This window comes from Equus przewalskii, chromosome 1, assembly GCF_037783145.1.
Source record: "Equus przewalskii isolate Varuska chromosome 1, EquPr2, whole genome shotgun sequence".
In the NCBI taxonomy this organism is placed as follows: domain Eukaryota; kingdom Metazoa; phylum Chordata; class Mammalia; order Perissodactyla; family Equidae; genus Equus; species Equus przewalskii.
The window spans coordinates 147396924-147424481 of record NC_091831.1 but is presented as its reverse complement, the minus strand read 5'-3'; the positions used below and the strand labels follow the sequence as shown (position 1 = coordinate 147424481).

At 36.3% G+C, this 27558-nt stretch overlaps 1 protein-coding gene across 39 annotated transcripts in view; it reads left to right on the top strand.

Moving 5' to 3' along the window:
* MGA (MAX dimerization protein MGA) overlaps positions 1–27558 on the top strand; it is a 151222-nt gene that overhangs the window by 68052 nt on the left and 55612 nt on the right. For all 39 annotated transcript variants that reach the window (XR_011529450.1, XR_011529449.1, XR_011529452.1 and 36 more), the window contains 3 exons: positions 22665–23613; positions 24449–24527; positions 24646–24741. Coding sequence is in view for 30 of the 39 variants with exons in the window: in XM_070583472.1 (XP_070439573.1) it covers positions 22665–23613; positions 24449–24527; positions 24646–24741 (1124 nt within the window). In the remaining 9 variants the exon portion in view is untranslated. The remainder of the gene's footprint in view (positions 1–22664; positions 23614–24448; positions 24528–24645; positions 24742–27558) is intronic.

Genomic DNA, 27558 nt, shown 5'->3' with positions numbered 1-27558 from the left:
ATATAAAATATACCACAATTGCTTTTACATTCTATGAAGTGACAGTTCGTTTTTCTGTAATGAACATCAACTGAGTTCAGGAGCCAGAATCGTAGGCAAATTAGATGACTTAACAGAATGGCGATCTTTCATTCATTTACATTTAGAATTTTGTTAATTATGCATGTGTGTTTCTTGGTAATATATATAGACAACTCGATTAATTGAGGAAGGGAAAAGAAATGACCCCTAAATTATAACTGAAACAAAACTTAACCTAAATGAGGCACAAAAGGGATTCACAGTAAACTTATTTATATCTAATACTTAAGAATTTACTGCTCTGTGGACATCTTAATCCATAAATTACCTGACTGAAAAGCAGGCTGAAGATTGTTATCTGTTAAAACAGCATGATATATTGTTGTGCATTTTTTATTTGAACTTATATTAATTATTTAAAAATTTTTTTTATCAAAGATTTTTTTTTTGAGTTAGGTTCACAGCAAAATTGAGAGCAAGGTACAGAGATTTCTCGTATACCCCCTGTCTGCACACATGCATAGCCTCCCCAATTATCGACATCCCCTACCAGAGTAGTATATTTGTTATAATTGATGAACCTACATTGACACCTCATAATCACCCAAAGTCCATAGGTTACATTAGGGTTCACTCTTGGTGTTGTACATCCCATGAATTTGGACAAATGTATAATGATGCATATCCACCATTAGAGAATCATACAGAGTATTTCCATTGCTCTAAAAATCTTCTGTGCTCTGCCTGTTAATCCTCCACTTCCTGCCTAACCTCTGGCAACCTGTGATCTTCTCATTGTTTCCATAGCTTTGCCTTTTCCAGAATGTCATATAGTTGGAATCATACAATATAGAGCCTTTTCAGATTGGCTTCTTTCACTTAGTAACATGTATTTAAGGTTCCTTCATGTCTTTTTGTGGCTTGATAGCATGTTTCTTTTTAGTGCTGAATAATATTCAATTGTCCAGATGTACCAGTTAGTTGATTCACCTACTGAAGGACATCTTGGTTGCTTCCAAATTTTGGTAATTATGAGTAAAGCTGCTGTAAACATTCACGTCCAAGTTTTCAGTTCATTTCAGTAGATACCAAGGAGCATGATTGCTAGATTGCGTGGTAAGAGTATGTTTAGATTTGTAAGAAACTGCCAAAGTGTCTTCTGAAGTGGCTGTACCATTTTGTATTACCATCAGCAATGAATGACTTCCTGTTGCTTTACATCCCTGTCAGCATTTGGTGTTGTCAGTTTTCTGGATTTTGGCCATTTTGATAGGTGTCTAGTGGTATCTCGTTTTAATTTGCATTTCCCTGATGACCCATGATGTGGAGCATCTTTTCATACACTTATTTGCCATCTGTATATCTTCTTTGGTGAGGTGTCTGATAGGTCTGTGGCCCAATTTTTAATCAGATTGTTTTCTTATTAAGTTTAATGGGTTCTTTGTATATTTTGGATAATAGTCCTTTATCAGATATGTCTTTTGCAAATATTTTCTCCCAGTCTGTGGCTTGTTGTCCTGTTCTCATGACGTCTTTCACAGAGCAGAAGTTTTTTATTTTAATGAAGTTCAGCCTATGAATTATTGCTTTCATGGATCATGTCTTTGGTGTTGTAGCTAAAAAGTCATTGTCATATGCAAAGTCATGTAGGTTTTCTCCTGTGTTATCTTTTAGGAGTCTTATAGTTTGTGTTTTGCATTTTGGTTTATAATTCATTTTGAATTAATTTTTGTGAATAGTGGAAGGTGTGTGTCTGGATTCATTTTTTTGCATGTGGACGTCTGGCTGTTCCAGCACCATTTATTGAGAAGAGTATCTTTTTTTTTTTTTTTTAACAGTTTTTTTTTTTTTTTTCCTTTTTCTCCCCAAAGCCCCCCGGTACATAGTTGTATATTCTTGGTTGTGGGTCCTTCTAGTGGTGGCATGTGGGACGCTGCCTCAGCGCGGTTTGATGAGCAGTGCCATGTCCGCGCCCAGGATTCGAACCAACGAAACACTGGGCCGCGTGCAGCAGAGTGCGCGAACTTAACCACTCGGCCACGGGGCCAGCCCTGAGAAGACTGTCTTTACTTCATTGTATTGTCTTTGTTCTTTTGTTGAAGATCAGTTGATTCTATTTATGTGGGTCTGTTTCTGAACTCTAGTCTCTTCCATTAACCTCTTTGTCTGTTCTTTCACCAATACCACACTGTTTTGATTACTGTAGCTTAATAGTAAGTCTTGAAGTTGGGTTGTGTCAGCCCTCTAACTTTATTCTTCTCCTTCAATATTGTGTTGGCTATTTTTGGTCTTTTTATTTTCCATATAAACTTTAGAATCAGTTTATTGATACCCATAGAATACCTTTCTGGGAGTTTGATTGTGGTTCCATTAAATCTGTAGATCAAATAGGGAAGAACTGACATCTTGACTGCATTGAGTCTTCCCGTCCATGAACATGGAATATCTATCCGTTTATTTGGTTCTTTAATTTCTTTCATCAGTTTTGTGATTTTTCCTCATACAAATCTTGTACATATTTTATTAGATTTATACCTAAGTATTTTATTTTTTTTGGGTGGTAATGTAAATGGCATTGTGTTCTTAACTTCTTCACTTGTAGATTGCTGGTATATAGAAAGTGATTGACTTTTGTATATTAGCTTGTATCTCGCAACCTTGCTATAATTGCTTATTAGTTCCGAAGTTTTTTTGTTGATTCTTATGGATTTTTTACCTAGATGATCATGTCATTTGTGAACAAAGACAGTTTTATTGTTTCTTTCTCCAGTCTGTATTATTTTTGTTTCCTTTTCTTGTCTTACTGCATTAGCTAGGACTTCTAGTATGATGTTGAAAAGGAGTGGTGAGAGGAGACTGCTTTGCTTTGTTCCTGGTCTTGGTGGGAAAGCTTCTAGTTTCTCACCACTAAATATTATGTTAGCTTTAGGCTTTTTGTAGATATTGTTAATCAAGGTGAGGAACTTCCCCTCCATTCCTAGTTTACTGAGAGTTTTTATCATGAGTGAGTGTTGGATTTTGCCATGTATTTTCTGAATCTGTTGATATGATCATGTGATTTTTTTCTTAGTCTTTTGATATGATGGATTACATTAATTGACATTTGAATGTTGAACCAGCCTTACGTATGTTGGATAAATCCTACTTGGTCATAGTGTGAGATTCATTTTATACCTTGTTGAATTCGATTCACTATTATTTTGTTGATGATTTTTGCATCTATGGTCAGGAGAGATGATGGTCTGTTATTTTCTTTTCTTATAATATCTGTCTGTTTTTGGTATTAGGGTAATCCTGGCCTCATAGAATGAATTGGAAGTATTTTCTCAGCTTCTGTCTTTTGAAAGAGATTGTAGGGAATTGGTATACTATCCTCTTTAAATGTTTGGGAAAATTCATCAGTGAACTCATCTTGACCTGGGGCTTTCTCTTTTGGAAGGTTGTTAGTTATTGATTCAATTTCTTTAATAGATGTTGGCCTATTCTGATTATTAGTTCTTCTTGTGTGAGTTTTAGCATATTATTTTTCAAGAAATTGGTCCATTTCATCTGGTTTATCAAATTCGTGGACATAGAATTGTTCATAGTATTCCTTTATTATCCTTTTCATGTCCTTGGGATCTGTAGTGATGTCCTCTCTTTCATTTCTGATAGTAGTAATTTGTGTCCTCTCTTTTTCTTAGGTAGCCTGGCGAGAGGCTTCTTGATTTTACTAATCTTTTCAAAATAACAGCTTTTGTTTTCGTCTCTTAGTTTTCTGTTTTCAATTTCATTGATTTCGGCTCTGATTCATATTATTTCTTTTCTGCTGCTTTTTAATTTGCTTTTCTTTTTCTAGTTTCCTAAAGTGGAAACTTAGATTATTGATTTTAGATTTTCCATCTTTTCTAATATATGCATTTAATGGTATAAATACCCCTCTAAGCGCTACTTCTCTGCATGCTACAAATTTTGATAAGTTGTATTTACATTTTCATTTAGTTCAGCTATTTTAAAATTTCTTTTAAGATCTCTTCTTCTTGGACCCATGTGTTATTTAGAAGTGTGTTGTTTAGTCTTCATTTCTTTTGGGATTTTCCAGTCACCTTTCTGTTAATGATTTCTAGTTTAATTCCACTGTAGTCAGAGCGCAAACATTTCTTGATTTCTAGCCTTTTAAACTTATTAATATGTGTTTAATGGTCCATCCAGAATGTAATTTTTCTTGGTGAATCTTTCATATGAGCATAAGAAGAATGTGTATTCTGCTGTTTTTGGTTAGTCTGTAGATGTCAATTATTTTCAGTTGATTGATAGTGTTATTGACAACTATGTCCTTAACAGATTTTCTGTCTTCTGGATCTGTTTCTGATAGAGGATGTTGAAGTCTACCTATAATAATAGATTTATCTATTTCTCCTTGCAGTTCTATTAATTTTTGCTTCACATAGTTAGACACACTATTCTTGGACACATGTGTTAAGGATTGTTATGTCTTCTTGAAGAATTGATTCTTTATCATTATGTAATGCCCTTCTTTATCCCCGATAACTGTCTTTACTTTGAAGTCTGCTCTCTCTGAAATCAAGATAGCTACTTGTATTTTCTTTTGATTAGAGTTAGCATGGTATATTTTTCTCCATCCATTTACTTTTAATGTTTATGTGTCTTTATATTGAAAGTGGGTTCTTGTTGACAATATATAGTTGGGTCTTGTTTTTTGATTCATTTTGACAATCTCTCTCTCTCGGTGCATTTAGACTATTGACATTCAAAGTGATTATTGATACAGTTGGATTAATATCTACCATATTTGTTAGAGTTTTCTCTTGCCTTTTTTCTTGCTACTATTTTTGTCTTCCACTCTTTTTCTGCTTTTTGTGGTTTTGATTGAGCATTTTATATGATTCAGTTTTCTCTCCTTTCTTAGTATATCAGTTGTACTTTTTTTTTTTTAGTGATTGCTCTAGAGTTTGAATCTACATTTACAACGTATTCAAGTCCACTTTCAAATAACGCTATACTGCTTCACAGGTACTTTGTAATTCCTTCTTCCTATCATTTGTATCATTGCTGTCATTCATTTCACTTACATATAAGCATATGTACATATAATATATACATAAGTACATATAATCAAATAGATTGTTGCAATTGTGATTTCAAACAGACTCTTACCTGTTAGATCACTAAGAATAAGAAAAATAAAAGTTTTTATTTTACCTTCATTTATTTCTTTTTTGTTCTTTCTTTATGAAGATCTGAGTTTCTGACCTATATTATTTTCCTTTTGTTGAAGAACTTCTTTTTAACATTTCTTGCAAGTCAGATGTACTGGCACCAAATTCCCTCAATTTTTGCTTGAGAAAATCTTTATTTCTCCTTCAGTTTTGAAGGATAATTTTGTAAGGTACAGAATTCTAGATTGACGTTTTACTCTCTGAAAACTTTAAATATTTTACTCTCTTCTTGGTTCTCTGGTTTTTGAGAAGTTGGATATGATTTTTATCTCTGTTTCTCTATAAGTAAGGTGTCTTTTTTTCCTCTGGCTTCTTTCAGTATTTTTTCTTTATCTTTGATTTTCTGTAGTTTAAAAATATCACTGTGTAGTTTTTTGGGCATTTATCCTGCTTGGTGGTCTGTGAGCTTCTGGATCGGTGGTTTGGTGTCTGACATTAATTTGGTGAAATTCTCAGTCATTATTCTTTCAAATAGTTCTTTTGTTCCTTACTTTCCTCTCCTGGTATTCCCATTATGTGTATGTTACACTTTTTGTAGTTGTCCCACAGTCCTTGGATATTCTCTTCTGTTCTTTTCAGTGTTTGTTCTCTTTGCCTTTCAGTTTTGAAAATTTCTGTTGATATGTCTTCAAATGCAGAGGTTGTTTTCACAGCTGTGTCCAGTCTACTAATAAGCCAGCAAAGGCATTCTTCATTTCTTTTACCATGTTTTTGATCTTTAGTATCCCTTTTTGGTTCTTTCTTAGGATTTTCACTTTTCTGCTTATGTTTCCCATCTGTTCTTGCATGTTCTCTCCTTCATCCATTAGAACCTTTAGGATATTAATCATAGTTATTTTAAATTACCAGTCTGATAATTCCAACATGCCTGTCATGTCTGGTTTTGTTCTTTGCCCTGTGTCTTCAAATTGTGTTTTTTGCCTTTTAGTATGCTTTGTAATTTTTTCTCAGTAGCTGGACATGATGTACTGGGTAAAATTAACTGCTGTAAATTTGGTGTTAAGGTGTAAGTGTGGGGGGAGAGGAAGTGTTCTATAGTCCTATAATTAGGTCTCAGTTTTTCGGTGAGCCTGTTCCTCTGGACTGTGAACTTCACAATTGCTTCTCATTTCTCCCCTCCCTGCTTGACGTGGGACAGGATTGGCTACAGTGGGCTGGAGTTGGTCATTTCCCTTCCTTCAGGTCAGGCTCTGATAAAACCCCAGCAGGTTAGCCTCTGGCTAACTAGTTTCTCCAGAGGTCAGGCCTTGTTGAGAAGAACAGAGTGCTCCCCCCCTCCTCCTAGGGATTTTTCTCAGGGCATATTTACTGTGAGAGTCTTTTCTAATTCCTGGAGGTAAAATTCACAAAAGTGTGGGAGCTCCCTTCTCCCCCATGACTGAATCCTCTGGAGCTTCTAAGTGTCAGACTTCTCCACACTGAGCCTCCAGCAGTTTGTCAGAGGTTGGGTTTTCCTACCCTGACGCTGATTCCTGCAGTGGTTTCCACTTGTCAGTCTCTCTCCTGGTAAAGCCACGATCCCCCCCTGTATTCACCTCTCTCAGCATTTTGCACTGTGTTCTCACCTCTCATGGATCCAAGAAGAGTTCTTGATTTTTCAGTCCATTTAGTGTTTTATTTGTTAGGACATAGTGGCAATTTCCAAGCTCTTTACTTGTGGAACCTGGGAACCAGAAACTTGCTTTATTTTGAATGTTAGAAACCAAGTTCAGTGGAAGTAAATCCCAGCCCAATACTTTTACTTTACCTTCCCTTTCTCACTTAATTGATATCCCATTAATAGCTACTGTTTCAGTTTGGAATCCCTATGCTGATGAGTTCTCCTTGACTTGTCTATTGGCAAGTTCGTGCTTTGTTTTTTCTAAGCGTTGACAGGTACAGTGAATGCTACTAAAGCAATGTACATGTTTTCCCTTTTTTTCTATGAAGTGGGGAAGTGGTTTTCAGTTTACGCTTTTTATTGTGGCATTTTTTGTAGTTGCAGCTAGTAGATGCCATCTGTCATACTTGATTCTCCAACTTACAGTCTCATCATCTGGATTACCCAACAATTAAAAAAAATTTTAAACACTTCACCACCAATATTTTTATCCTTGTCATCCAAAAGCAATTTAATCTGTCCTTGGATCATGGAGAACTTATTTTTAAAATTAAATTACTTTGGAGGCCAGAGTGAGGAGGGAGTTTGTTAACTGAAAGAGACAGATGTTTTTATTATTTATCTTTGTTATATGTTATGTTCTTTGATTTAGACAGCAGTTTTTGATGTTATATCTGGTTGAGCTTTTAATCTTAATAGATCAAGAAAATGGTTCTGATTTATGAATGCATAAATATCTCTGTCACTGATAGGAAAAACGCAACTTGAAGTACATGCCTCAAGAAATAGCATTGTCTTCATGTGTGAAAATGGTATTTAGCTATATGCAAACTTTGTCTCCAAATGCTTAGTTTGGGAGTCCAGAGGAATGGTGTATCTTTTCGTGATATGAATGCTGGTTATATGTTTGCGTTCAATTCGCGAAAATTCATCTAGGGGCCGGCCCCATGGCTGAGTGGTTAAGTTCGAGCACTCTGTTTCGGCGGCCTAGGGTTTCATCGCTTCGAATCCTTGGCCCAGACATAGCACTGCTCATCAGGCCATGCTGAGGTGGCATCTCACATGCCACAACTAGAAGGACCCACAACTAAAAACACACAACTATGTACCGGGTGGCTTTGGGGAGGAAAAGGAAAGATAAAATCTTTAAAAAGAAAAAAAAGAAAATTCATCTAGCTGTACTGTGTGCATGTGTGTGTGATATGCATCACATTTCAATTTAGTAAGTCACATAATTAAAGAGAGGAAATGAGAGCCTCTTTAGATGTTTTGTTTACCTTTTTTTCTTTTTTGAGGAAGATTAGCCCTGAGCTAACATTTGCCATCAATCCTCCTCTTTTTTTTTCCTGAGGAAGATTGGCCCTGAGCTAACTTCTGTGCCCATCTTCCTCTACGTTATATGTGGAATGCCTGCCACAGCATGGCTTGATAAACGGTGCCTAGGTCCTTACCTGGGATCTGAATCAGCAAACCCCGGGCTGCTGAAGCAGAGTATGTGAACTTAACTGCTGTGCCACTGGGCCGGTCCCCTCTTAGATGTTTGGCAAAGAAAAAAGTGGTAGATAAATTTGGTGGCATTATGCAAGAGAGACTGAAGAGAGAAAGACAATGGCAGATAATTTAGGAATGAAGTGATGGAAGCCTGAACAGGAACAGTAGTAAGAATAAGAAGGGTGCAAATCTCAAATACCACAGAAGTAGAACCAGTAAGATTTGGTGGCCAAGAAGAATAAGAATAAAAGAGAAAAACAAGTTCTCTTCCATTGTGTATTCTATACGTGTGTTCTTAAACTGGTACCACAGTGTTTTGATTACTGTGACTTTGTAGTAAATTTTGAAATCAAGGAGGGTGAGTCTACCGACTTTGTTCTTATTTTTCAAGATCGTTTTGGCTATCAAGGATCCCTTGAAATTCCATATGAATTTTAGTATTTTTTTTACTTCCGCAAAAAGCACCGTTGGGATTTTGATAAGGATTACACTGAATCTGTATATTGCTTTGGGTAGCGTTGCTACCTTAACAATATTATGTCTTCCAATCTATGAACATGGGATGTTTTTCAGTTTATTTAGGTCTTCTTTAATTTCTTCCGGTAATACTTATAGTTTTCAATGTAAGAGTCTTGCCTTCTTAGTTAAATCTTTTCCTATGTATTTTATTCTTTTTGACACTATTGTAAATTGAACGATTTTCTTAATTTCTTTTTTGAAAAGGAAGTTACTGTTTCATATTGTATATTTTTCATTGCATAGAAATATAGCTGTGTATTTATTTTTTTAAAGATTGGCACCTGAGCTAACTACTGTTGCCAATCTTATTTTTTTCCTGGTTTGTCTCCCCAAATCCCCCCAGTACGTAGTTGTGTACTTTTTAGTTGTGAGTCCTTCTAGTTGTGGCATGTGGGATGCTGCCTCAACGTGGCCTGACAAGTGGTGCCATGTCCTCGCCTGGGGTCCGAACCAGCGAAACCCTGGGCCACCAAAGTGGAGCGTGCGAACTTAACCACTGGGCCACAGGGCCGGCCCCTATAGCTGATTCTTGTATGTTGATTTTGTACCCTACAGCTTTGCTGAATTTGTTTATTAACTGACAGGTTTTTTTTTGTGTGTGTGTGTGTTCTTTAGAGTTTTCTTCGTATAAAATCACATCATCTTTGAATTTACTTCTTCCTTTCCAATTTGAATGCATATTTCTTTCTTTTTCTTGGTCTGATTGCGCTAGCTAGAACTTCCAGTACTATGTTGCATTGAGGTGATGAAATTGGGAGCATTGTGGTTTTAATTTGTGTTAAAGTTGAACGCCTTTTCATATACTTATTGCCCGTTGGGATTGCTCAGCTGATAATATATGTGAGGGTCTGTTCTTGGTGTCCAGAGCTTTAGTCAAGTGGGTGTGATTGATTAAATCGTTGGCCAGGGGATTGAACTCAGTCTCCAGCTTCCTCCTTCCCCTCCCTGGAGGTCAGGTGGCTGTAAAGTCCCAATCCTCTGATCACAGAGTTGGTCTTTCTAGTGCTCAGCCCCCATCATGAATGACAAAGACACTGGTATCACTCATGAATTTCCAAGGGTTTTAGAAGCTCTGTGCGTGGAACGCTAGAGAAGACCAGGCAAATGGTACATATATGTAATTTCAAAAGTTTAAATAAAACTACATGATGAAAAATAGTACTCCCTTGCTTCACTCCTCTTCACCTTCTAATTTCCTTGTTAGAGGAGATTTGTTTTTCCATTTTTAATCATTTCTCGTGATATTTGTCTCTGTCTAAATCATATGCTTAATGCCAGCTAATTATCAGTTTTATGTTATCCAGGTCTTTCAGCTGTTACTCTTCTCGAATCTTGTTAGTATAGTTACACAGAAAAAGCGTCCGTTCTTTAATGTTATGATATATGCTATACTGCTGAGCCAAGTAGTATACCATAATTACATTTTCTTGTATAACTTTTTCAGTAGTTAATTGTTGCCATGTTTTTTCTTTTCCTTAGTTTTCTATGTAGCTGGTACTAATTCTTCTCAAATTCTTCAGTTAAGCCTGAAATCTCTTAGTTCATTCACACCCTCAGATACATTCATCTAATGAACGTAAACTTTTTTTTTTGTCTCCTCTGGATACTACCCTTAGTCGTTCTTTATCCTCCTTTACCACTCAAACTGGTGGGTCTCTTAAGACCTGCCTTCTTGGGATTTCGCTTTGCTGTCATCTGGCTGTCTGTACATTTACCTTTCTCTTATGTAGGTCCTCCTGCTTCCTGTATCTTAAGCTATCTGTCTTGGTTTGTTTTCTCTTTTTTTGTCAAGTACATATTTCAGTAGTTTCCTAAGAAAGGATGTATGGGACATAGAATTTTAGAATGTTTAAATAAAATCGCTTTTGATGAAAATAGTAGTCCCCTGCTTCACCCCCTCCTAACCCCTAATTTTCTTCTTGTGTGTTGAAAAATAGCTTTATTATGCCCTCATACTTTATAAATTATTTGATTTGGCATAGAGTTCTATGTTGAAAATGTGCCGTTGTGTTCTACTTCCTCATTGAGAAGTTTGTTTTTTCAGGTTTATTGAGAAATAATTGATATACATTACTGTATGAGTTCAGGGTGTACAGCATGATGGTTTGATTTACATATATTGTGAAATGTTTATTGTGGTAGGTTCAGCTAACATCCATCTTCTCATATAGATACAATAAAAAGAAAAAAATTTCCTCCTTGTGATGAGAACTTAGGGTTTACTGTCTTAACAATTTTCCTTTATACCATACAGCAGTTGTTAACGATAGTTATCGTGTTCTCCATTATATCCCTAGTACCTCTTTATCTTATAACTGGAAGTTTGTACCATTTCTGTTGAGAAGTTTGATGCCATTTTGGTTCCTGGTCATTTGAGGGCTCTTAAGATCTTTTGTTGATCCCTCATATTATGAAATTTCACAGTGATGAGCCTTGGTATGGTTTTTCTCATCGTGTTATGTTTTTTCTTTCTTTCTTTCTTTTTTTTTTCTGTGAGAAAGATTGGCCCTGAGCTAACATCCATTGCCGATCTTCCTCTTTTTTTTTTTTTTTTTAAAGATTTTATTCTTTTCCTTTTTCTCCCCAAAGCCCCTCAGTACATAGTTGTATTTTCTTTGTTGTGGGTCCTTCTAGTTGTGGCATGTGGGATGCTGCCTCAGCGTGGTTTGATGAGCGGTGCCATGTCCGCGCCCAGGATTCGAACCAACGAAACACTGGGCCGCCTGCAGCGGAGTGCACGAACTTAACCGCTCGGCCATGGGGTTAAGTTTCTCTTTTTGCTTGAGGAAGATTGTCCCTGAACTAAAATATGTGCCAGTCTTCCTCTCTCTTGTGTGTGGGATGCTGCCACAGCATGGCTTGGTGAGGGGTGTGTAGGTCTGTGCCTGGGATCCAAACCTGGGAACCCTGGGCCACTGAAGCAGAGTGCGAGAGCTTAACCACTGTGCCACTGGGCTGGCCCCCTGTGTTATGCTTTTTCAATTAAGAAATTCATGTTCTTTGGTTCTAGGAACATTTTTAGTATTATTTCTCTGATAATTTTTTCACTTTCATTTTTCTGTTTTCTTTTTTTTTTTAAACTCCTGACAGTTGGATGGATTGATTATCATATATAATCTTTTATTTCCTATCTTTTTGCTCTACTTTATGTAAGATTTCCTTGATTTAGCTTCTAAGTTACTGAAATTTTTATTGCATCTGTCAGATTGCAATTTCCAAGAGCTTTTTTTTTCTTTCACACTCTACATTCCCTTTTCCCAGTAGATCTCTTTTTTTCCTGTTAGTCTAATAAGCACCAGTTTCATGGAAGACATTATGTTATGGGTTCTTCTAATGTACATGTCTTTGTTGTAGCCTGTATTAAATTAAATACGCTGTATAGGCATACCTTGGAGATTTTGCGGGTTTGGTTCCAGACCACCACAATAAAGCAAATATTGCAATAAAGCGAGTCACAAATTATTTGGTTTCCCAGTGTATATAAAAGTTCTGTTTACACTATACTGTAGTCTATCAAGTGTGCAAAAGCACCATGTCTAAAAAAACAATGTACATAATTAAGAGAAATTTATTCCTGAAAAATGCTAACCATCATCTGAGTCTTGAGCTGTAATCTTTTTGCTGGTAGGGGTCTTGCCTTGATGTTGATGGCTGCTGACTGATCAGGGTGATGGTTGCTGAAGGTTGGGTTGAGTGTGGCAATTTCTTAAAATAAGACAACAATGAAGTTTGCTGCATTGATTGACTCTTCCTTTCATGAATTTCTGTATGGCATGTGATGCTCTTTGATAGCATTTTACCCATAGTAGAACTTCTTTCAAAATTGGAGTCAGGCCTCTCAAACCCTGTCACTGCTTTGTCAGCCAAGTTTATGTAATATTCTAAATCTTTTGCTGTCATTTCAACTGTCTTCATAGCATCTTCACCAGGAATAGATTCCATCTCAAGAAACCACTTTCTTTGCTCATCCATAAGAAGCATGAAGCTCTTAAAGTTTTATCATCAGCAGTTCAGTCACATCTTCAGGCTCCCCTTCTAATTCTAGTTCTCTTGGTGTTTTTACCACATCTGCACTTACTTGTTCTACTGAAGTTTTGATCTCCTCAAAGTCATCCGTGAGGGTTGGAATCAGTTTCTTCTGAACTCCTGTTAAGGTTGATATTTTGACCTCTTCCCGTGAATCATGAATGTTCTTAATGGCATCTAGAGTGGTGAATCTTTTCCAGAATGTTTTCAATTGACTTTGCCCAGATCCATCAGAGGAATCACTGTCTATGGCAGCTGTAGCCTTACAAAGTGTATTTCTTAAATAATAAGACTTGGAAGTCAAAATTACTCCTTGATCAATGGGCTTGCCGAATGGATGTTGTCTTAGCGGGCACGAGAACATTAATCTCATTGTACATCTATCTCCATCAGAGCTCTTGGGTAACCAGATGCGCTGTCCATGAGCAGTAATATTTTGAAAGGAGTCCTTTTTTTCCTGAGCAGTAGGTCTCAACAGTGGACTTAAAATATTCAGTAAACCATGTTGTAAACAGATGTGCTGTCATCCAGGCTTTGTTGTTCCATTTATAGAGCCACAGGCAGAGTAGATTTAGCATAATGCTTAAGGGCCCTAGGATTTTCGAAATTGTAAATGAGCATTGGCTTCAACTTAAAGTCTCCAGCTGCATTAGCCCCTAACAAGTGAGTCAGTCTGTCCTTTGGAACTTTGAAGGCAGGCATTGACTTCTCCTCTCTAGCTATGAAAGTCTTAGCTGGCATCTTCTTCTGTTTTGTCTACATTGAAAATTTGTTTTTTAATGTAGCCACCTTCATTGATTTTCTTAGGTAGATCTTCTGGAAACGTGCTGAAGCTTCTACATCAGCACTTTTGCTGCTTCATCTTACACTTTTACAGAGGCAGTTTCTTTTCTTGAACCTCATGAACTGACCTCTGCTAGCTTCACACTTTTCTTCTGCAGCTTCCTCACCTCTCTCAGCCTTCATAGAGTTGAAGAGAGTTAGGGCCTTGCTCTGGATTAGCTTTTGTTTTAAGGGAATGTTGTGGCTACTTTGATCTGTCCACACCACTAAAACTTTCTTCATATCAGCAATAAGGCTATTTTGCTTTCTTATCATCTGTATGTTCACTGGAATAGCACTTTTAATTTCCTTCAAGAACTTTTTCTTTGCATTCACAAGTTGGCTAATTACTTGATGCAAGAGGCCTAGCTTTGGGCCTGTGTTGGCTGTCGACGTGCCATCCTCACTAAGGTTAATCATTTCTAGCTTTTGATGTAAAGTGAGAGATGTGCAACTCTTTGTTTCACTTGAACACTAGAGGCCATTAATTGGCCTAATTTTAATCTTCTTGTATCTCAGGGAATAGGGAGGCCTGAGGAGAGGGAGACAAGGGGAATGGCAGTCAGAACACACACATTTATCAGTTAAGTTCACCGTCTTGTATGTGCATGGTTTATGGAGCCCCAAAATAATTAACTAGTAACATCAAAGATCACTGATCACAGATCATCATAACAAATATAATAATGACCAAGTTTGAAATATTGTGAGAATCACCAAAATGTGAGACAGACATGCTGTGAGAAAAATGGTGCCAGTAGAGTTGCTCGACACAAGGTTGCCACAAACTTTGAATTTGTGAAAAAAAAAACCAGTATCTGTGAAGCACAGTAAAGCAAAGTGCAATAAAATGAGATATACCTGTATTGTCTACTTGTCTCCTGCACTGGTCTGCACTATGTCTGTATTGTCTACATTCCTTGAATGTAGGGACTGTGCTTTATTTACTTTGGTAATCCCTGTGCTCAACAAAATGTGTCTGACAGATTGTAGGTGCTTGGCAAATGTTCGCTGAACGAGTTTATCTATGGCACTTAAAGCTTTTTAAGTGTGTCTCAGAGTGGCTGGTATATGTCTTATTTATTTGTTGCATTGATTACGTACTGCCAAAAAAAAAGTGTAATTCTTTGAATTAATTGATGTGTACTACATTGATTTTGCCCATATTCTTGCTTAGATAATCTTTGATCTAATTTATTTGGATAGAGACTTCATAGAAGTGTGAAACTTTAGGATTGTTTGCAAAATCTTCTTGCCAAGACAAATTTCATGCATTATGCATAAAGGTTTTATTGGAAGATAAGGAGAGAGACTTTCTGTGAACGTTTCTAACTTAGCAAGTTTCATTCCTCAGGATGATGTGGAAGTAGTCATTGCAGTAGCAGCCAAGAACTAGCTTTATGAGGTTCGCAGCTATGGCAAACAAAATTTGGGTCATATGGCTAAATGAAGGTAGAGATTTTTTTCTTACACTTTGGACGTTAGGGTCTTGAAATGTGAAGATAATGAGAGAATCATTAAGTGTGAATATACTAAGTTACTTAATAGAGAATGGCATTTATATATGAATATACATAAAAACAGATAATAGGGAAAGGGAAAAGAGAAAGGTTGTTTTGCTTAACCTTTAAAGACATAAAGGAAGACTGGATTGTGGTGATGATCGCAAAATAAATTTATTGAAAATCATTGTCGTCACTTAAAATGGGTGGATTTTATGTTGTGTAACTTATACAATAAAGCTGTTAAAAGAAAAACGGATAAAGAGCTGTTTCCACCAGTTAAGTGAAATTTTTGAAAACGGGAAGTTGTTTTAGCTTTTACTTTTTCTTTTTTTGGTGAAGAAGATTGGCCCTGAGCTGACATCTGTTGCCAGTCTTTCTCTTTTTTTTTCTTTTCTTTTTTTTTTTTGAGGAAGATTAGCCCTGAGCTAACTACTGACAGTCCTCCTCTTTTTTGCTGAGGAATCCTGGCCCGAGCTAACATCCGTGCCCATCTTCCTCTGCTTTCTATGTGGGACGCCTACCACAGCATGGTGTGCCAAGTGGTGCCATGTCCACACCTGGGATCTGAACTGGTGAACCGCAGGCCGCCGAGAAGCGGAACGTGCGAACTTAACTGCTGCGCCACCGGGCTGGCCCCAAGTCTTCTCTTTTTGCTTGAGGAAGATTGTCCCTGAGCTGACATCTGTGCCAGTCTTACTGTTTCATATGTGGGACACTGCCACAGCATGGCTTGATGAGGGGTGTGTAGGTCTGTGCCTGGGATCCAAACCTGTGAACCCCAGCCCGCCGAAGTGGACTGCGTGAACTTAACTACTATGCCACAGGGCTGGCCACAAGCTTTTACTTTTAAGTCTGTAATCCTTCTTGGCTTAATTTTTGTGTATGGTGTGAGGGTGGAGGTCAAGGCTCATATTTTATCCATGCAGATATCTAGGTGCTTCTGGCATCATTTATTGAAAGACTTTATTTTCCCCATTAAAATGCACTTGTGCCTTGGAAAATCAGCTGACTATATATGGGTGGGTCTATTTTTGGACTAAATTCTCTTCCATCTGTTTGTCTATTCTTTTGCCAATACCATACGGTCTTGATGACAGTAGTTACAATAAATCTTGGAATTTGGTAGTGTAAGCCTCCAAATTCTGATAGTATATAGAAATATAACTGATTTTTTTATATTAATCTTGTATCTGATGACTTTGTTGAATTCACTTACTAGTTTGTAATTCCTTTGGATTTTCTACATACACAATTATGTTGTCTCTGAACAAAGTTAGTTTTACTTCTTCCTTTTCAATCTTTACACCTGTAAGCTCTCTTGCCTTATTGCCCTGTTTGGACTTTCAGTACTATGTTTTAACTAAATTTTGAGACTGGTCATTCATGTCTCCTGATCTTAGAGAAAATCATTTGACATTTCTTGTTGGATATTATGATGTTGGCTGTAGGTTTTTTGTAATGCCCTGTATCACATTGAGAAGCTTTCCTTCTAGTCCTAATTTCCTGAGTGGTGTTAAGAAAGAGTATTGAATTTTATCAAATGATTTTCCCGTATCCATTGAGGGTGTCATATGTTTTTCTCCCTTTATTTTGTTAATATGCTTAGTTACATTGATTGATTCTTTTGGAGGGCGAGGGTGAGGGCTTGAAATAGTATACTATCCTTGCATTCCTGGGATAAATACTACCTGGTTATAATATCTTTTTTAATATTACCAAATTCACTTTGCTAATATTTTGTTGGGGGTTTTTGCACCTGAATTCATGAGGGGTATTTGTTTGTAGTTTTATTTCTGGTACATTGGTTTCAGGGTCATGCTTTCTTCATAAAACAAGTTGTAAAGTGTTGCATTTTCCTGTATTTTCTGAGTTTGTGCAATATTGGTATTTTTTCTTTATGTGTTTGATAGACTTCATCCGGGAAGCTACAGAGTTTTCTTTGTTGGCAGGTTTCAAATCACAGATTCCATTTCTCTGTTGTTTTCTATTGATTTTTTCCTCTCATCTTTATTTCCTTCTTTCTGTTTTCTTTTTGTTTAATTTGCCTAGCAGTTAGCAGACTAAGACCCATGGACCATACCTAGCTCACTGTTTATGTTTTTTGGCCTACAAACTAAGAATGGTTTTTATATTTTTAAATGATTGGGGAGGAAAAACAAATAAAAGAAGAATAATATTTTGTCACATGAAAATTATATAAAGTTCAAATTTGTGTCCATTTGTTAGAACAGGCTATGCATATTTATGTGTTGTCCGTGGATTTTTTTTAATGCTATAATAGCGTAGTTGAGTAGTTGCATAGAGACCATGTGGACTTCAAAGCCTAAAATTTTTACTATCTAGCCCTTTAAAAGTTTATCAACCCCTAACTAAGATAATTGCTTTTAGACGTTTTATTTAAAGCTATATTATTCCCTTTGAGCACTGCTTTAGGTGCATCCTACAAATTTTGATATGTTCTGTTGATAGTTGCTATTGATTTGTAGTTTGATTCTATTGTTGTTAGAGAACATGTGACTTAAAACCTTTGAAATTTATCATAACTTTGCTTTATTGTCTAGCATATGGTCTGTTTTGATTAATGCTTCTTATATACTTGAAAAATGATGTATGTATTGTACAGTTGTTGGATATAGTGTTCTATAAAGTCTTGTCAGGTAAGTTCGATTGATAGTATTGTTTAATTCTTATATCTCCTTACTGAATTTTTTTTTTTTTTGGTTTGTTTGTCTTATCAGTTACTGAGAAAGGTGTGTTAAAATCTCCCAGTACAGTTGTAAATTAGTCTGTTTCTCTGTTTAGCACTATAAATTTTTGCTTCAGATATTTTGAAACTATATGATAACGTACACGTACATTTGGGGTTATGTCTTTTTGATGAATTGAGCCCATAAAATTTTTATAATGTCTCTATCTCTGATGGTACTCTTGTTTTAAAGTTTACTTTGTTTTCTTTCTTCTTGATTTTCTGTTTGCATGGTTGTATCTTTTTCCCTTCTTTTCCTTTCAGTCTGTGTCTTTTTGTTTAAATTGTGGTTCTTTTAAGCAGCTTATAGTTGGGACGTTGTCTGCTGTTAAAATCTCTTGACATTTAATTGGGCTGTTTTATTCATTTACTTTTTAGTGTTATTGCTGGTATGGCTGGGTTTTAAGCATTTCCTCTTGCTGTATTGTTTCTCTCATCTGTTCTTTGATTATCCTTCCCTGTTTTCATTTGAATTGAGTTTTAAAAATTGTATTTGTATTGCCTGTTGGTTTTCAGCTATACTTCTGTAGGCTTTTTTTTTTTTTTTGGTGTTTGTATTAGTTTGCTCAGGCTAATGTAACGAAATACTGTAGACTGGGTGGCTTAAACAACAGAAATTTATTTTCTCATAGTTCTGGAGGCTGGAAACTCCAAGTTGATGGTTTTGGCAGGGTTAAGTTTCTGCTGAGAGCTTTGATCCTGGCTTCTAGGCAGCTGCCTTCTAGCTGTGTCCTCATATAGGGGGAGGAGAGACTCCTCACCTTTATGACCTCATTTAACCTTAATTACCTCCTCCAGACCCTCTCCATCTGCAGTCACATGGGGTGTTAGAGCTTCAATGTATGAAATTGGGAGGGACACAATTCAATCCATAGCAGTGGTTATAGAGATTAAAATGTGCATAAATAACTTATCAAGTAGAATTGGATTATTCTAACAGTTCATGAACAGCTCATGTCCTTATAGTTCATGTCTTTATATATATGTTATATAAACTCCTAAAACATTATTTTATTTGCTTTAGATAGCCAGTAGTCATTTAAAGAAATATAAGGAAAAGCCTTTAATAGTTACTCAAATATTTATTTTTCCTCGGTCTTTTCTTTTGTTTCTGGATCCATTTTCATATTGGTTCATTTCCTAAGAACTTCCTTTAATATTTCTTTTAACTTTTTAAAAATTGAGATGTAATTCACAGCTATAAAATTCACCCTTTTAGGGGCTGGCCTGCTGGTATAGTGGTTAAGTTCACGTGCTCCGCTTCAGCAGCCTAGGGTTTGCCGGTTTGGATCCCGGGCGTGGGCCTACACACTGCTATCCAGCTGTGCTGTGCTAGGCGTCCTACATATAAAGTAGAGCAAGTTGGGCACAGATGTCAGCTCAGGGCTAACTAAACTTCCTCAAAAAAAATTCCACCCTTTTAAAGTGTACAGTTCACTGGTTTTTAGTATATTCACAGACTTGTCCAGTCATGACTACAGTCATTTTTGGGACATTTTCATCACCCCCAAAAGGAACTTTGTGCCCTCTGCTAGTCACTCCCTATTTTCCCTCAGTCACTCATCAACCCCACCCCAACCATATGCAACTTTTTTTTTTTCCTTTGTCTCTGGATTTGCCTATTCTGGACATTTTGTGTAAATGGAATCATATAATATGTAGTCTTTTGTGCCTGGCTTCTTTTACTTACATAGTGTTTTCAAAGTTCATTCATGTTATAGCATGTATCTGTACTTCATTCCTTTTATTGCTGAATAATACTCTGTGTGTGGATATACCACATTTTATTTATCCATTCATTAGTTGGTAGACATTAAGGTTGTTTCCACTTTTTGGCTATTATGCATAATGTTGCTGTGAAATCTGTGTACAAATTTTTGTATGCAAGAAATTTTGAGTGTTGATAAGCCCATTCTTTTCCCACTGAATTGTCTTGGCATCCTTGCCAGTTGAAATCAGTTGGTATAAATGTGGGTGTTTATTACTGGACTCTGAATTCTGTACAGTTAATCTGTATGTTTAGCCTTATGCCAATATCACACTGTTTTGATTACTGTAACTTTATAGTAAGTTTTGAAATTGAGAAGTATGAGTCCTCAAAGAATTTTGTTCCTATTTTTTGACATGTTTTTGGTTATTTTGAGCTCTCTTGTATTTCCATATGAATTGTAGAATCAACTTGTCAATTCCCACAAAAATCGCAGGTGGGATCTTGATAGGGATTGTGTTGGATCTCCAGGTCACTTTCAGAGAGTATTGCTCTCTTACCAATATTAAATCTTCTAGTACATAAACATAGGATATTTATCCTTTTATCTAGGTCATATTTAATGTCTTTCAACAATGTTTTGTAGTTTCCTGTATAAAAGTCTTACACCTCTTTGGTTCAATTTATTCCTAAGTATTTTATTCTTGTTGATGCTATTGTAAATGAAATTGTTTTGTTTATTCCTAATGTGTAGAAATAAAATTTTTGCATGTGTGTATTCATTTTGGATCCTGCAGTCTTGCCAAACTCATTTATTAGTTGCAGTAGTTTTTTAATGTAGTCTTTAGGATTTTTCTATATACAAGATAATGTCATCTGTGAATGGAGAATTTTACTTCTTCCTTTTCAATCTGGATGTCTTTTATTTCTTTTTCTTGCCTAATCACCCTGGTAGATCCTCTAAGTACAGTTGAGTAGAAGTGATGAGAGCCAATATCCTTGTCTTTTTTCTTATCTTAGGAGGTGATATTTCTTGTGCTGTCTGAATTCTGTCAGCTATCTGAAAATGTCTTTAGCCTTGAAGACTTCTTTTGGTAGATCTTAGAACATTAGGTTGATTCTTCAAATACTTCATGATGAGTGTCTTTCCATTGTTTTCTGGCATATATTGTTTCAAATGAGTAGTCAGCGTGTGGCATTCTCATTGTTAGTCCTCCCGTGTAGTGTGTCTTTTTTCTCTGCTGCTTATAAGGTTTTTCTTTTGATCTTTAATTTTCACCAACCTGATCTTTATGTGCTTATCTATGACTCTCTTTGCATTTGTTATCCTTGGTGTTTGCTGAGCTTCTTGGAAGTTAGGTTAAAATCTTTCGCTTTTGGAATGTTTTTCATTTTCTTTTCAAATGTTTCTCCTTCCTTTCTCCTGCCTTTTTGGAAGTGCTGTTACTAGTATGTTAGATCATTTGGTGGTGTTCCACAGGTGTCTGACACTCTTTTCTTTTTTCTTTTCTATTCTTTAGGTGATTTGCTTTAGTTAATTTCAGCTCACTTCTGGGTTTCAGATGTGTTAAGGGTGGCGTTGGACTCCTCTGTCTGATGTGACCTTGGGATCTAAGCGCTGGGAGACTCCAAGTTCTCTGTTTTCATGCCATGTTTCCTGCATCACTGCTGCTTATTCTGCAGAAATACCCTGGAGGATAGTTGGTGGGAGCAAGGACTAATTTTCTGTTTGGGGTTCTCCTGATTCTAGTCTGTCCATACTCAGGCATTAAAAGTTTGCCTGACTTCTTTGTGTCCCAGCAAAGATCTTTTGCCTATAGCTACTTTTTTCTCTGTTCACTTGTGCTTCAGGCAGTGTAAATGCTACTCAGGGTTGAAAAATTTTGGCAATCTGCAGTCACGTAGAGAAGACTGGTTCCTTTTTCTAATTCAGTTCATTTAGACTTATTTGTGTCCAAAGGTCTTCCATGGCTTTAAAGAAAAAGAAGGTTTTTAATTTATCTGGTATTTTCTCATTGTTATGATGGAAGTGATGGTTTTGTGATCTCCCACATTCTAACTGGAAGCGAACATCCTCCATTGAAAGATTTTTGAGCAAGGTCAAGATCTTAAGTAAATCATGCAAGGAACAAGTAACTGTACATTGACAGAATGGTTGCTTGTGCATATTTGAGATAAATGAAAGTTTTACAAAGACAATGACTTTAATTGGGTTAGTTAGTTCTAGCATGTCCTCAAGATACGTTGGTACAGTTTGTATACTTTCAATGGTTAGTTGGGAGGAGGGAGAAACTAAAAAGATGATTTTATTTTTTTAATGAATTATGAACACTAGATCTACCTAGGTCATATGTACTTGCCTTCAACTACCCTACCCTTTGATTTTGGAATAATTAAGGTGGATTCTTTATATTGAAAGTGAATTTCCCTATTTTAAAATAGAAAACTCACCTGGCAACACCATCGTGAATAAACTAAAAAACTACTGGATTGTACATTTTTAAATGGTTAAAATGTTATATGAATTTTATCTCAATTTAAAAAAGAAGAGAAAAATTAGCGGGAAGTTTAAAAGGCCTTTCCTGATGTTTATTGCAATTTGTAATTGCAGTGGACTTTTGTTTGCTTTTACTGCACTTGGTAATCAATGTGTAGATTGATTTCTATAGTTTGATTTTGGGTCAGTGCCAGGTGACTTTCAAAATTGAGTTCATTTGAAAAATACCATTAGGAAAACAAGTGTTATATCTTGCTTTCTGATTTAGTGATAAGAGGGGCACTTGTTAAAGCTTTACTCTTTATATATTTTCTGTGAGAAATGGACAGAAAATGTAAAACTATGATGTTGATAAACTGCTTTTGAGAATCTTATGTTAAACAGAGTGTTTTTTGAGGAATGGCTTGTGAAATCTGATGTGTCGCTTGGTTTCCAGGAATCTTTTTTTCTCTTGAGTCTTATTTATGGATAGTTCTGTCCTTTTTAACCCTACCTCCCCTGTATCTCCAGTCTTGTTGCCAACAATTTTGAAGACGGCTCTCATGTAGCATCACCATTAGACCCGAATGGAAACTTCAATGTTGTCATTAAAGAGGAACCACTAGATGATTATGAATATGGACTTGGTGAGTGCCCAGAAGGGGTCACTGTGAAACAGGAAGAGACAGATGAGGAAACAGATGTATACTCCAACAGTGATGATGATCCTATACTGGAAAAACAGCTAAAGAGGCACAATAAAGTTGATAACCTAGAAGCTGACCATCCGTCTTCTAAATGGCTACCAAACAGCCCATCAGGTGTTGCTAAAGCCAAAATGTTCAAATTAGATGCTGGAAAGATGCCAGTAGTCTATCTGGAGCCTTGTGCTGTCACCAAAAGCACAGTGAAGATTTCTGAGCTCCCTGATAACATGCTTTCCACATCTCGAAAGGATAAATCTTCTGTGTTGACAGAGTTAGACTATTTGCCTATGTACATTGAAAATTCCAATGAGACTGGCTTCTGCTTAGGCAAAGAATCAGAAAATGGTCTTAGAAAACATTCACCAGATCTCAGAGTGGTACAGAAATATCCCTCACTTAAAGAGCCTCAATGGAAATATCCTGATATATCTGACAGCTTCAACACAGAAACAATACTTGACAGTTCAAAGAGTTCAACTGGGGACTCATTTTTAGGAAAAGAGGACTTAGGCAGAAAGAGAGCAACTATGCTTAAGATTTCAACAGCCTCCAAGGCTGTGAATGCTAATCAGAATTCCCCTCTAAATGTACCTGGAAAAAGAGGAAGGCCACGAAAATTGAAACTCTCTAAGGCAGGGCGACCGCCTAAAAACACAGGAAAATCTTTAACTTCTACGAAGAACACTCCCCTGGGTCCTGGGAGTACCTTTCCAGATGTGAAGCCTGATCTGGAAGACGTGGATGGTGTTCTCTTTGTTTCCTTTGAATCGAAGGTAAGATTGTCATTTTCAGCATTCTTTCTAAGGGCAAATAGTCATTCTTGAGTTGTATACTTTGATAACTTAGAATCTAGTTTTTGTGAGTGCATCCATTATGTAAGCTTGCGTGCCTGGAGAGGGGAACGTCTCCATAATGTTTGGTTTAGTTAACAGGTATCACTTAAGATATTTTGTTTGAATGGACTTAAAAAATTATGTCTGCTTTGATCTCAGTTCATGATTTTTGCATTGTGTTTAGGTTGAATTTTTAAAATCTTTGGGTCTTACTCAAATTTTCATCATTATGGACTTTAAAAAAGCATGAATACATGAAAAGTTTACTAACTCTTTTGGGGCGCCCTATCCCCTGATTTACATCAGCAATAGAAGAGTACATTGGAGAACCACGTATTAGTAGGCTTCTTAATTCTGCTATCTTACATGTCGATAGTTTCTTTATTTTACTCTTGAACCAGATTATTTTTCTTTCAGATTTTTATAGAAGCTTAGTGTTTCTAAACTGGCTACACAGAGGTTGAATTCTCTCTACCTGGTCTTTTCCTCCCCCCTTGTTAATTGCTGAGAAAGCTGTCTTTACATAGGCTCTAAGAAATCAGTATGCAAATGGGTACAAATATAGTTTTAGGTCATTTATCTGAATATGTTATATTCAGGTTTTTTGCTCTCTTTTTTCTTTCTGATTATTAAAGTAATGTTTAGAATATTTAGAAAATACCCTAAAGTATCCAAAGGAAAAAAATGTTCCTAGTTTACTTTTAAGCTTTTAGAAGTCATATATGACCTTTTTGTTTGTTTTTTGTTTTTTTTGTTTTTTGTTTTTTTAATATAGGAAGCTCTAGACATTCATGCAGTTGATGGGACAACAGAAGAACCCTGTAGTCTTCAGGCATCAACCACAAATGACCCAGGTATTACCTAATAGTGAAAAAAAAAGATCTATTTGGGATTTGGCTCCAGAAGTGGAAGATGCAATGTTCATTTTTCTGTAGGATATAGTAGCTTATTTTATCATTGTTTTCTGAGTAGGTTGCAGAGCAAGAATTTCCCAATTGGAAAAGGAATTGATAGAAGATTTGAAGGCCTTGCGGCACAAGCAGGTGATACATCCTGGTCTTCAAGAAGGTAATATTCTCTAAAAAAAAAAAGATACAAGCCAACTTTTAATTTTATTCTCTTTCTTCTCTGCTTCCCATCTCTTCCCCCTCTTCCTTTTTCTCCTTCCCCCTTTTTCTGTTTTGTCTCCTTTCCCCCATCCTTGATTTCATTTCTTTCAGCGCCTCTCTAAGCTTACATTTTTGTCTTCTCTCTGTCCATGACTCTTCCCTTTAACTTAAAAACATGTCTAGGTCTTTTTTAGCGTAAGAGAAATTTACTTGTGAAGCATAATATCTTATGCATTAAAAAAATGTATCAAGAAAGTGGTGTTTTCTCTTTTCTTTCCTATATCCCAGTATTTTCCCCTCTATTTCTCATCTTTAAATTTTGGTTGCTTTTGTTTTTGTGTTTTTTTTGAGGGGAGGGTCCTACTTATTCTTAAGCACTTAGTAATATATTTGAGTGTGTAAATAGAAGAATACTTTTCTTTCTCGTGTGGCTGTAAACATATTTTATATGTTTCATATATTTCTTGGGACTTATTTTAAAATTTTCATTATTATCTCTATTTTGTTGTAATAGATTATCTTGACTTTGATTACATCACTTAATCCTTTTTTTAAAATAATGAAATCTGTACTTACTGCCATCGTAGTAACTACTGATTTTCCTGTTTGCACTGTAAATGAAAGATTGTAAGCCATGCCCCAAGTTTTAGTTTCTTTTTTTTTTAAGATTTTGTTTTTCCTTTTTCTCCCAAAGCCCCCCAGTACATAGTTGTATATTTTAGTTGTGGGTCCTTCTAGTTGTGGCATGTGGGGTGCCATGTGAGCATGGCCTGATGAGCAGTGCCATGTCCGCACCCAGGATTCGAACTGGTGAAACCCTGGGCTGCTGAAGCAGAGCACGCAAACTTAACCATTCGGCCGCAGGGCTGGCCCCCTAAGTTTTAGTTTCTTAAATCTTTGATTTTAGCTGTGCTTCTTGGAGTAGTTTATTGTGTTTTTGACTGTTAGTCAGTTTTGTTTTCAAAGGACTATTTAGCTGATTTACATTATATAGTAGATAATTTATATGAGAGTCTAAGCATTATATACTAACAAATGAAAAGTTGATTTATAAAATAATCGTTCAGTTTCTAAATCAAGGTAATACCTGAAGAACTTTTGCTTTAATATGAGATGGCTTGTGTGACAGTGTGATCTTAAAGTTTGCAAATCTCAATCTAAGTGATAAGGACTGGATACTAAAGATTATAAGGACCATCACAGTCATATCACAGTAGTCTTGCTGGTAATAACATTTGCTATCGTTTATTGTCAGCTTTCACTTCTGCCGTTTTATTTAAATAATGTTCTTTTCCCCCTGTAAGTTAACTTATCCTTTGTCTTTTTTCCCTCTCCTACTTTCATCTTTTGTTGGTAATGTACTTTGATAATGTATAAATATTATGACATTTATATTGTGTTCTTTCAGCCTAATCCCTGCATTCGTTTTAGTCTTAATTCTAGATTTAAATATATTCATTGCTCCCTGCTGGTCTTTTTGCTCTGGTGTGTTTACCCATTTCCTGGTTGGCTAAAGTTTTAGTTTTTTCCTTCTCTTATAGACATTTTAGTCAAATCTGTAAATTTTTTCTGTGTATAATGAAGTTCAAAGGCAAATACTTATGGAAACTAAGCAGGTAACATAAATAAAGTGAAATGAACCTGAACTTGCTGGTGGGGTTGGACTCTGATGAGCTGGAGCACAGGTGCCTCTTCTAAAGGGGCAGTCACATCAGGGGATTGTTGTCATATGGGAATGTGGGCCCAGTATTTTCAGAAATTCCCATTGTTCAGTAGAAGCTGAAGTCATTTTTATGTAATGTCTCTCAATTTTTAAGTGGTGGCAGCTAATACTAGTTTTTTGGGCAAAGCTTTAAAAGCACTGTGAGCCAAATAAAACATGTGTGAGACAGAGTTTGACCTGCTATACAGATACTGCATTTGGTGTTATGTTCAAGTTTTCATTTAATTCTTACATTGTGAAAATTAATCCAGCTGCATTCTTAGATAGTTTCAGTTCTTTAAACCAGATCTGTAATCCATTTGGTACTTACTTTTCATGAGATGTGAGGTAGAGTTCTATTTTAGATTTTTTTCCTCTGTTTTATTTTGACAGATGTTCCCCCCACACCCCAACCTTTGCTTCTTAAGACTTAGGATTTCAAAAGAATAAGTTAATTTGGCTAACTATTTGTAGTACCTGAGTGATGCCAACCCCAGGTCTCTGAAGATAATGAAAGTGTTCTTCCAGATCCCTCTCTAAAAATGGATACTTGAAGTACTTTGTTAAATTTCAGTTCAAAGTCATATTTCTTTGCTTTTCTATTAACTGTAGAGTTTCAATATTCTTTGGAAAATAAGCAGTTAAAAATCTTTTTGAGCTGAAAAAAGCTTGAAAGCTTTTTTTTTTTTTTTTTGGAGGAAGATTAGCCCTGAGCTAACATCTGCTGCCAATCCTCCTCTTTTTGCTGAGGAAGCCTGGCCCTAAGCTAACATCCGTGCCCATCTTCCTCTGCTTTATATGTGGGACGCCTGCCACAGCATGGCTTGTTGAGTGGTGCCATGTCTGCACCCGGGATCTGAACCGGCGAACCCCAGGCTGCTGAAGGGGAACGTGGAAACTTAACTACTGCACCACCAGGCTGCCCAGCTTGAAAAACTTTTTGAGCTTGCTTAGAAATTGTGGAAGAAATGTTAATTAAGCCTGAGACAATGCTTTTATTGTTGTTGATGATAGTTTTGTTGCTAAAATAAAATAGGGTTCTTAATTTTGTTTTCCAGAGTACTATATTTTTGT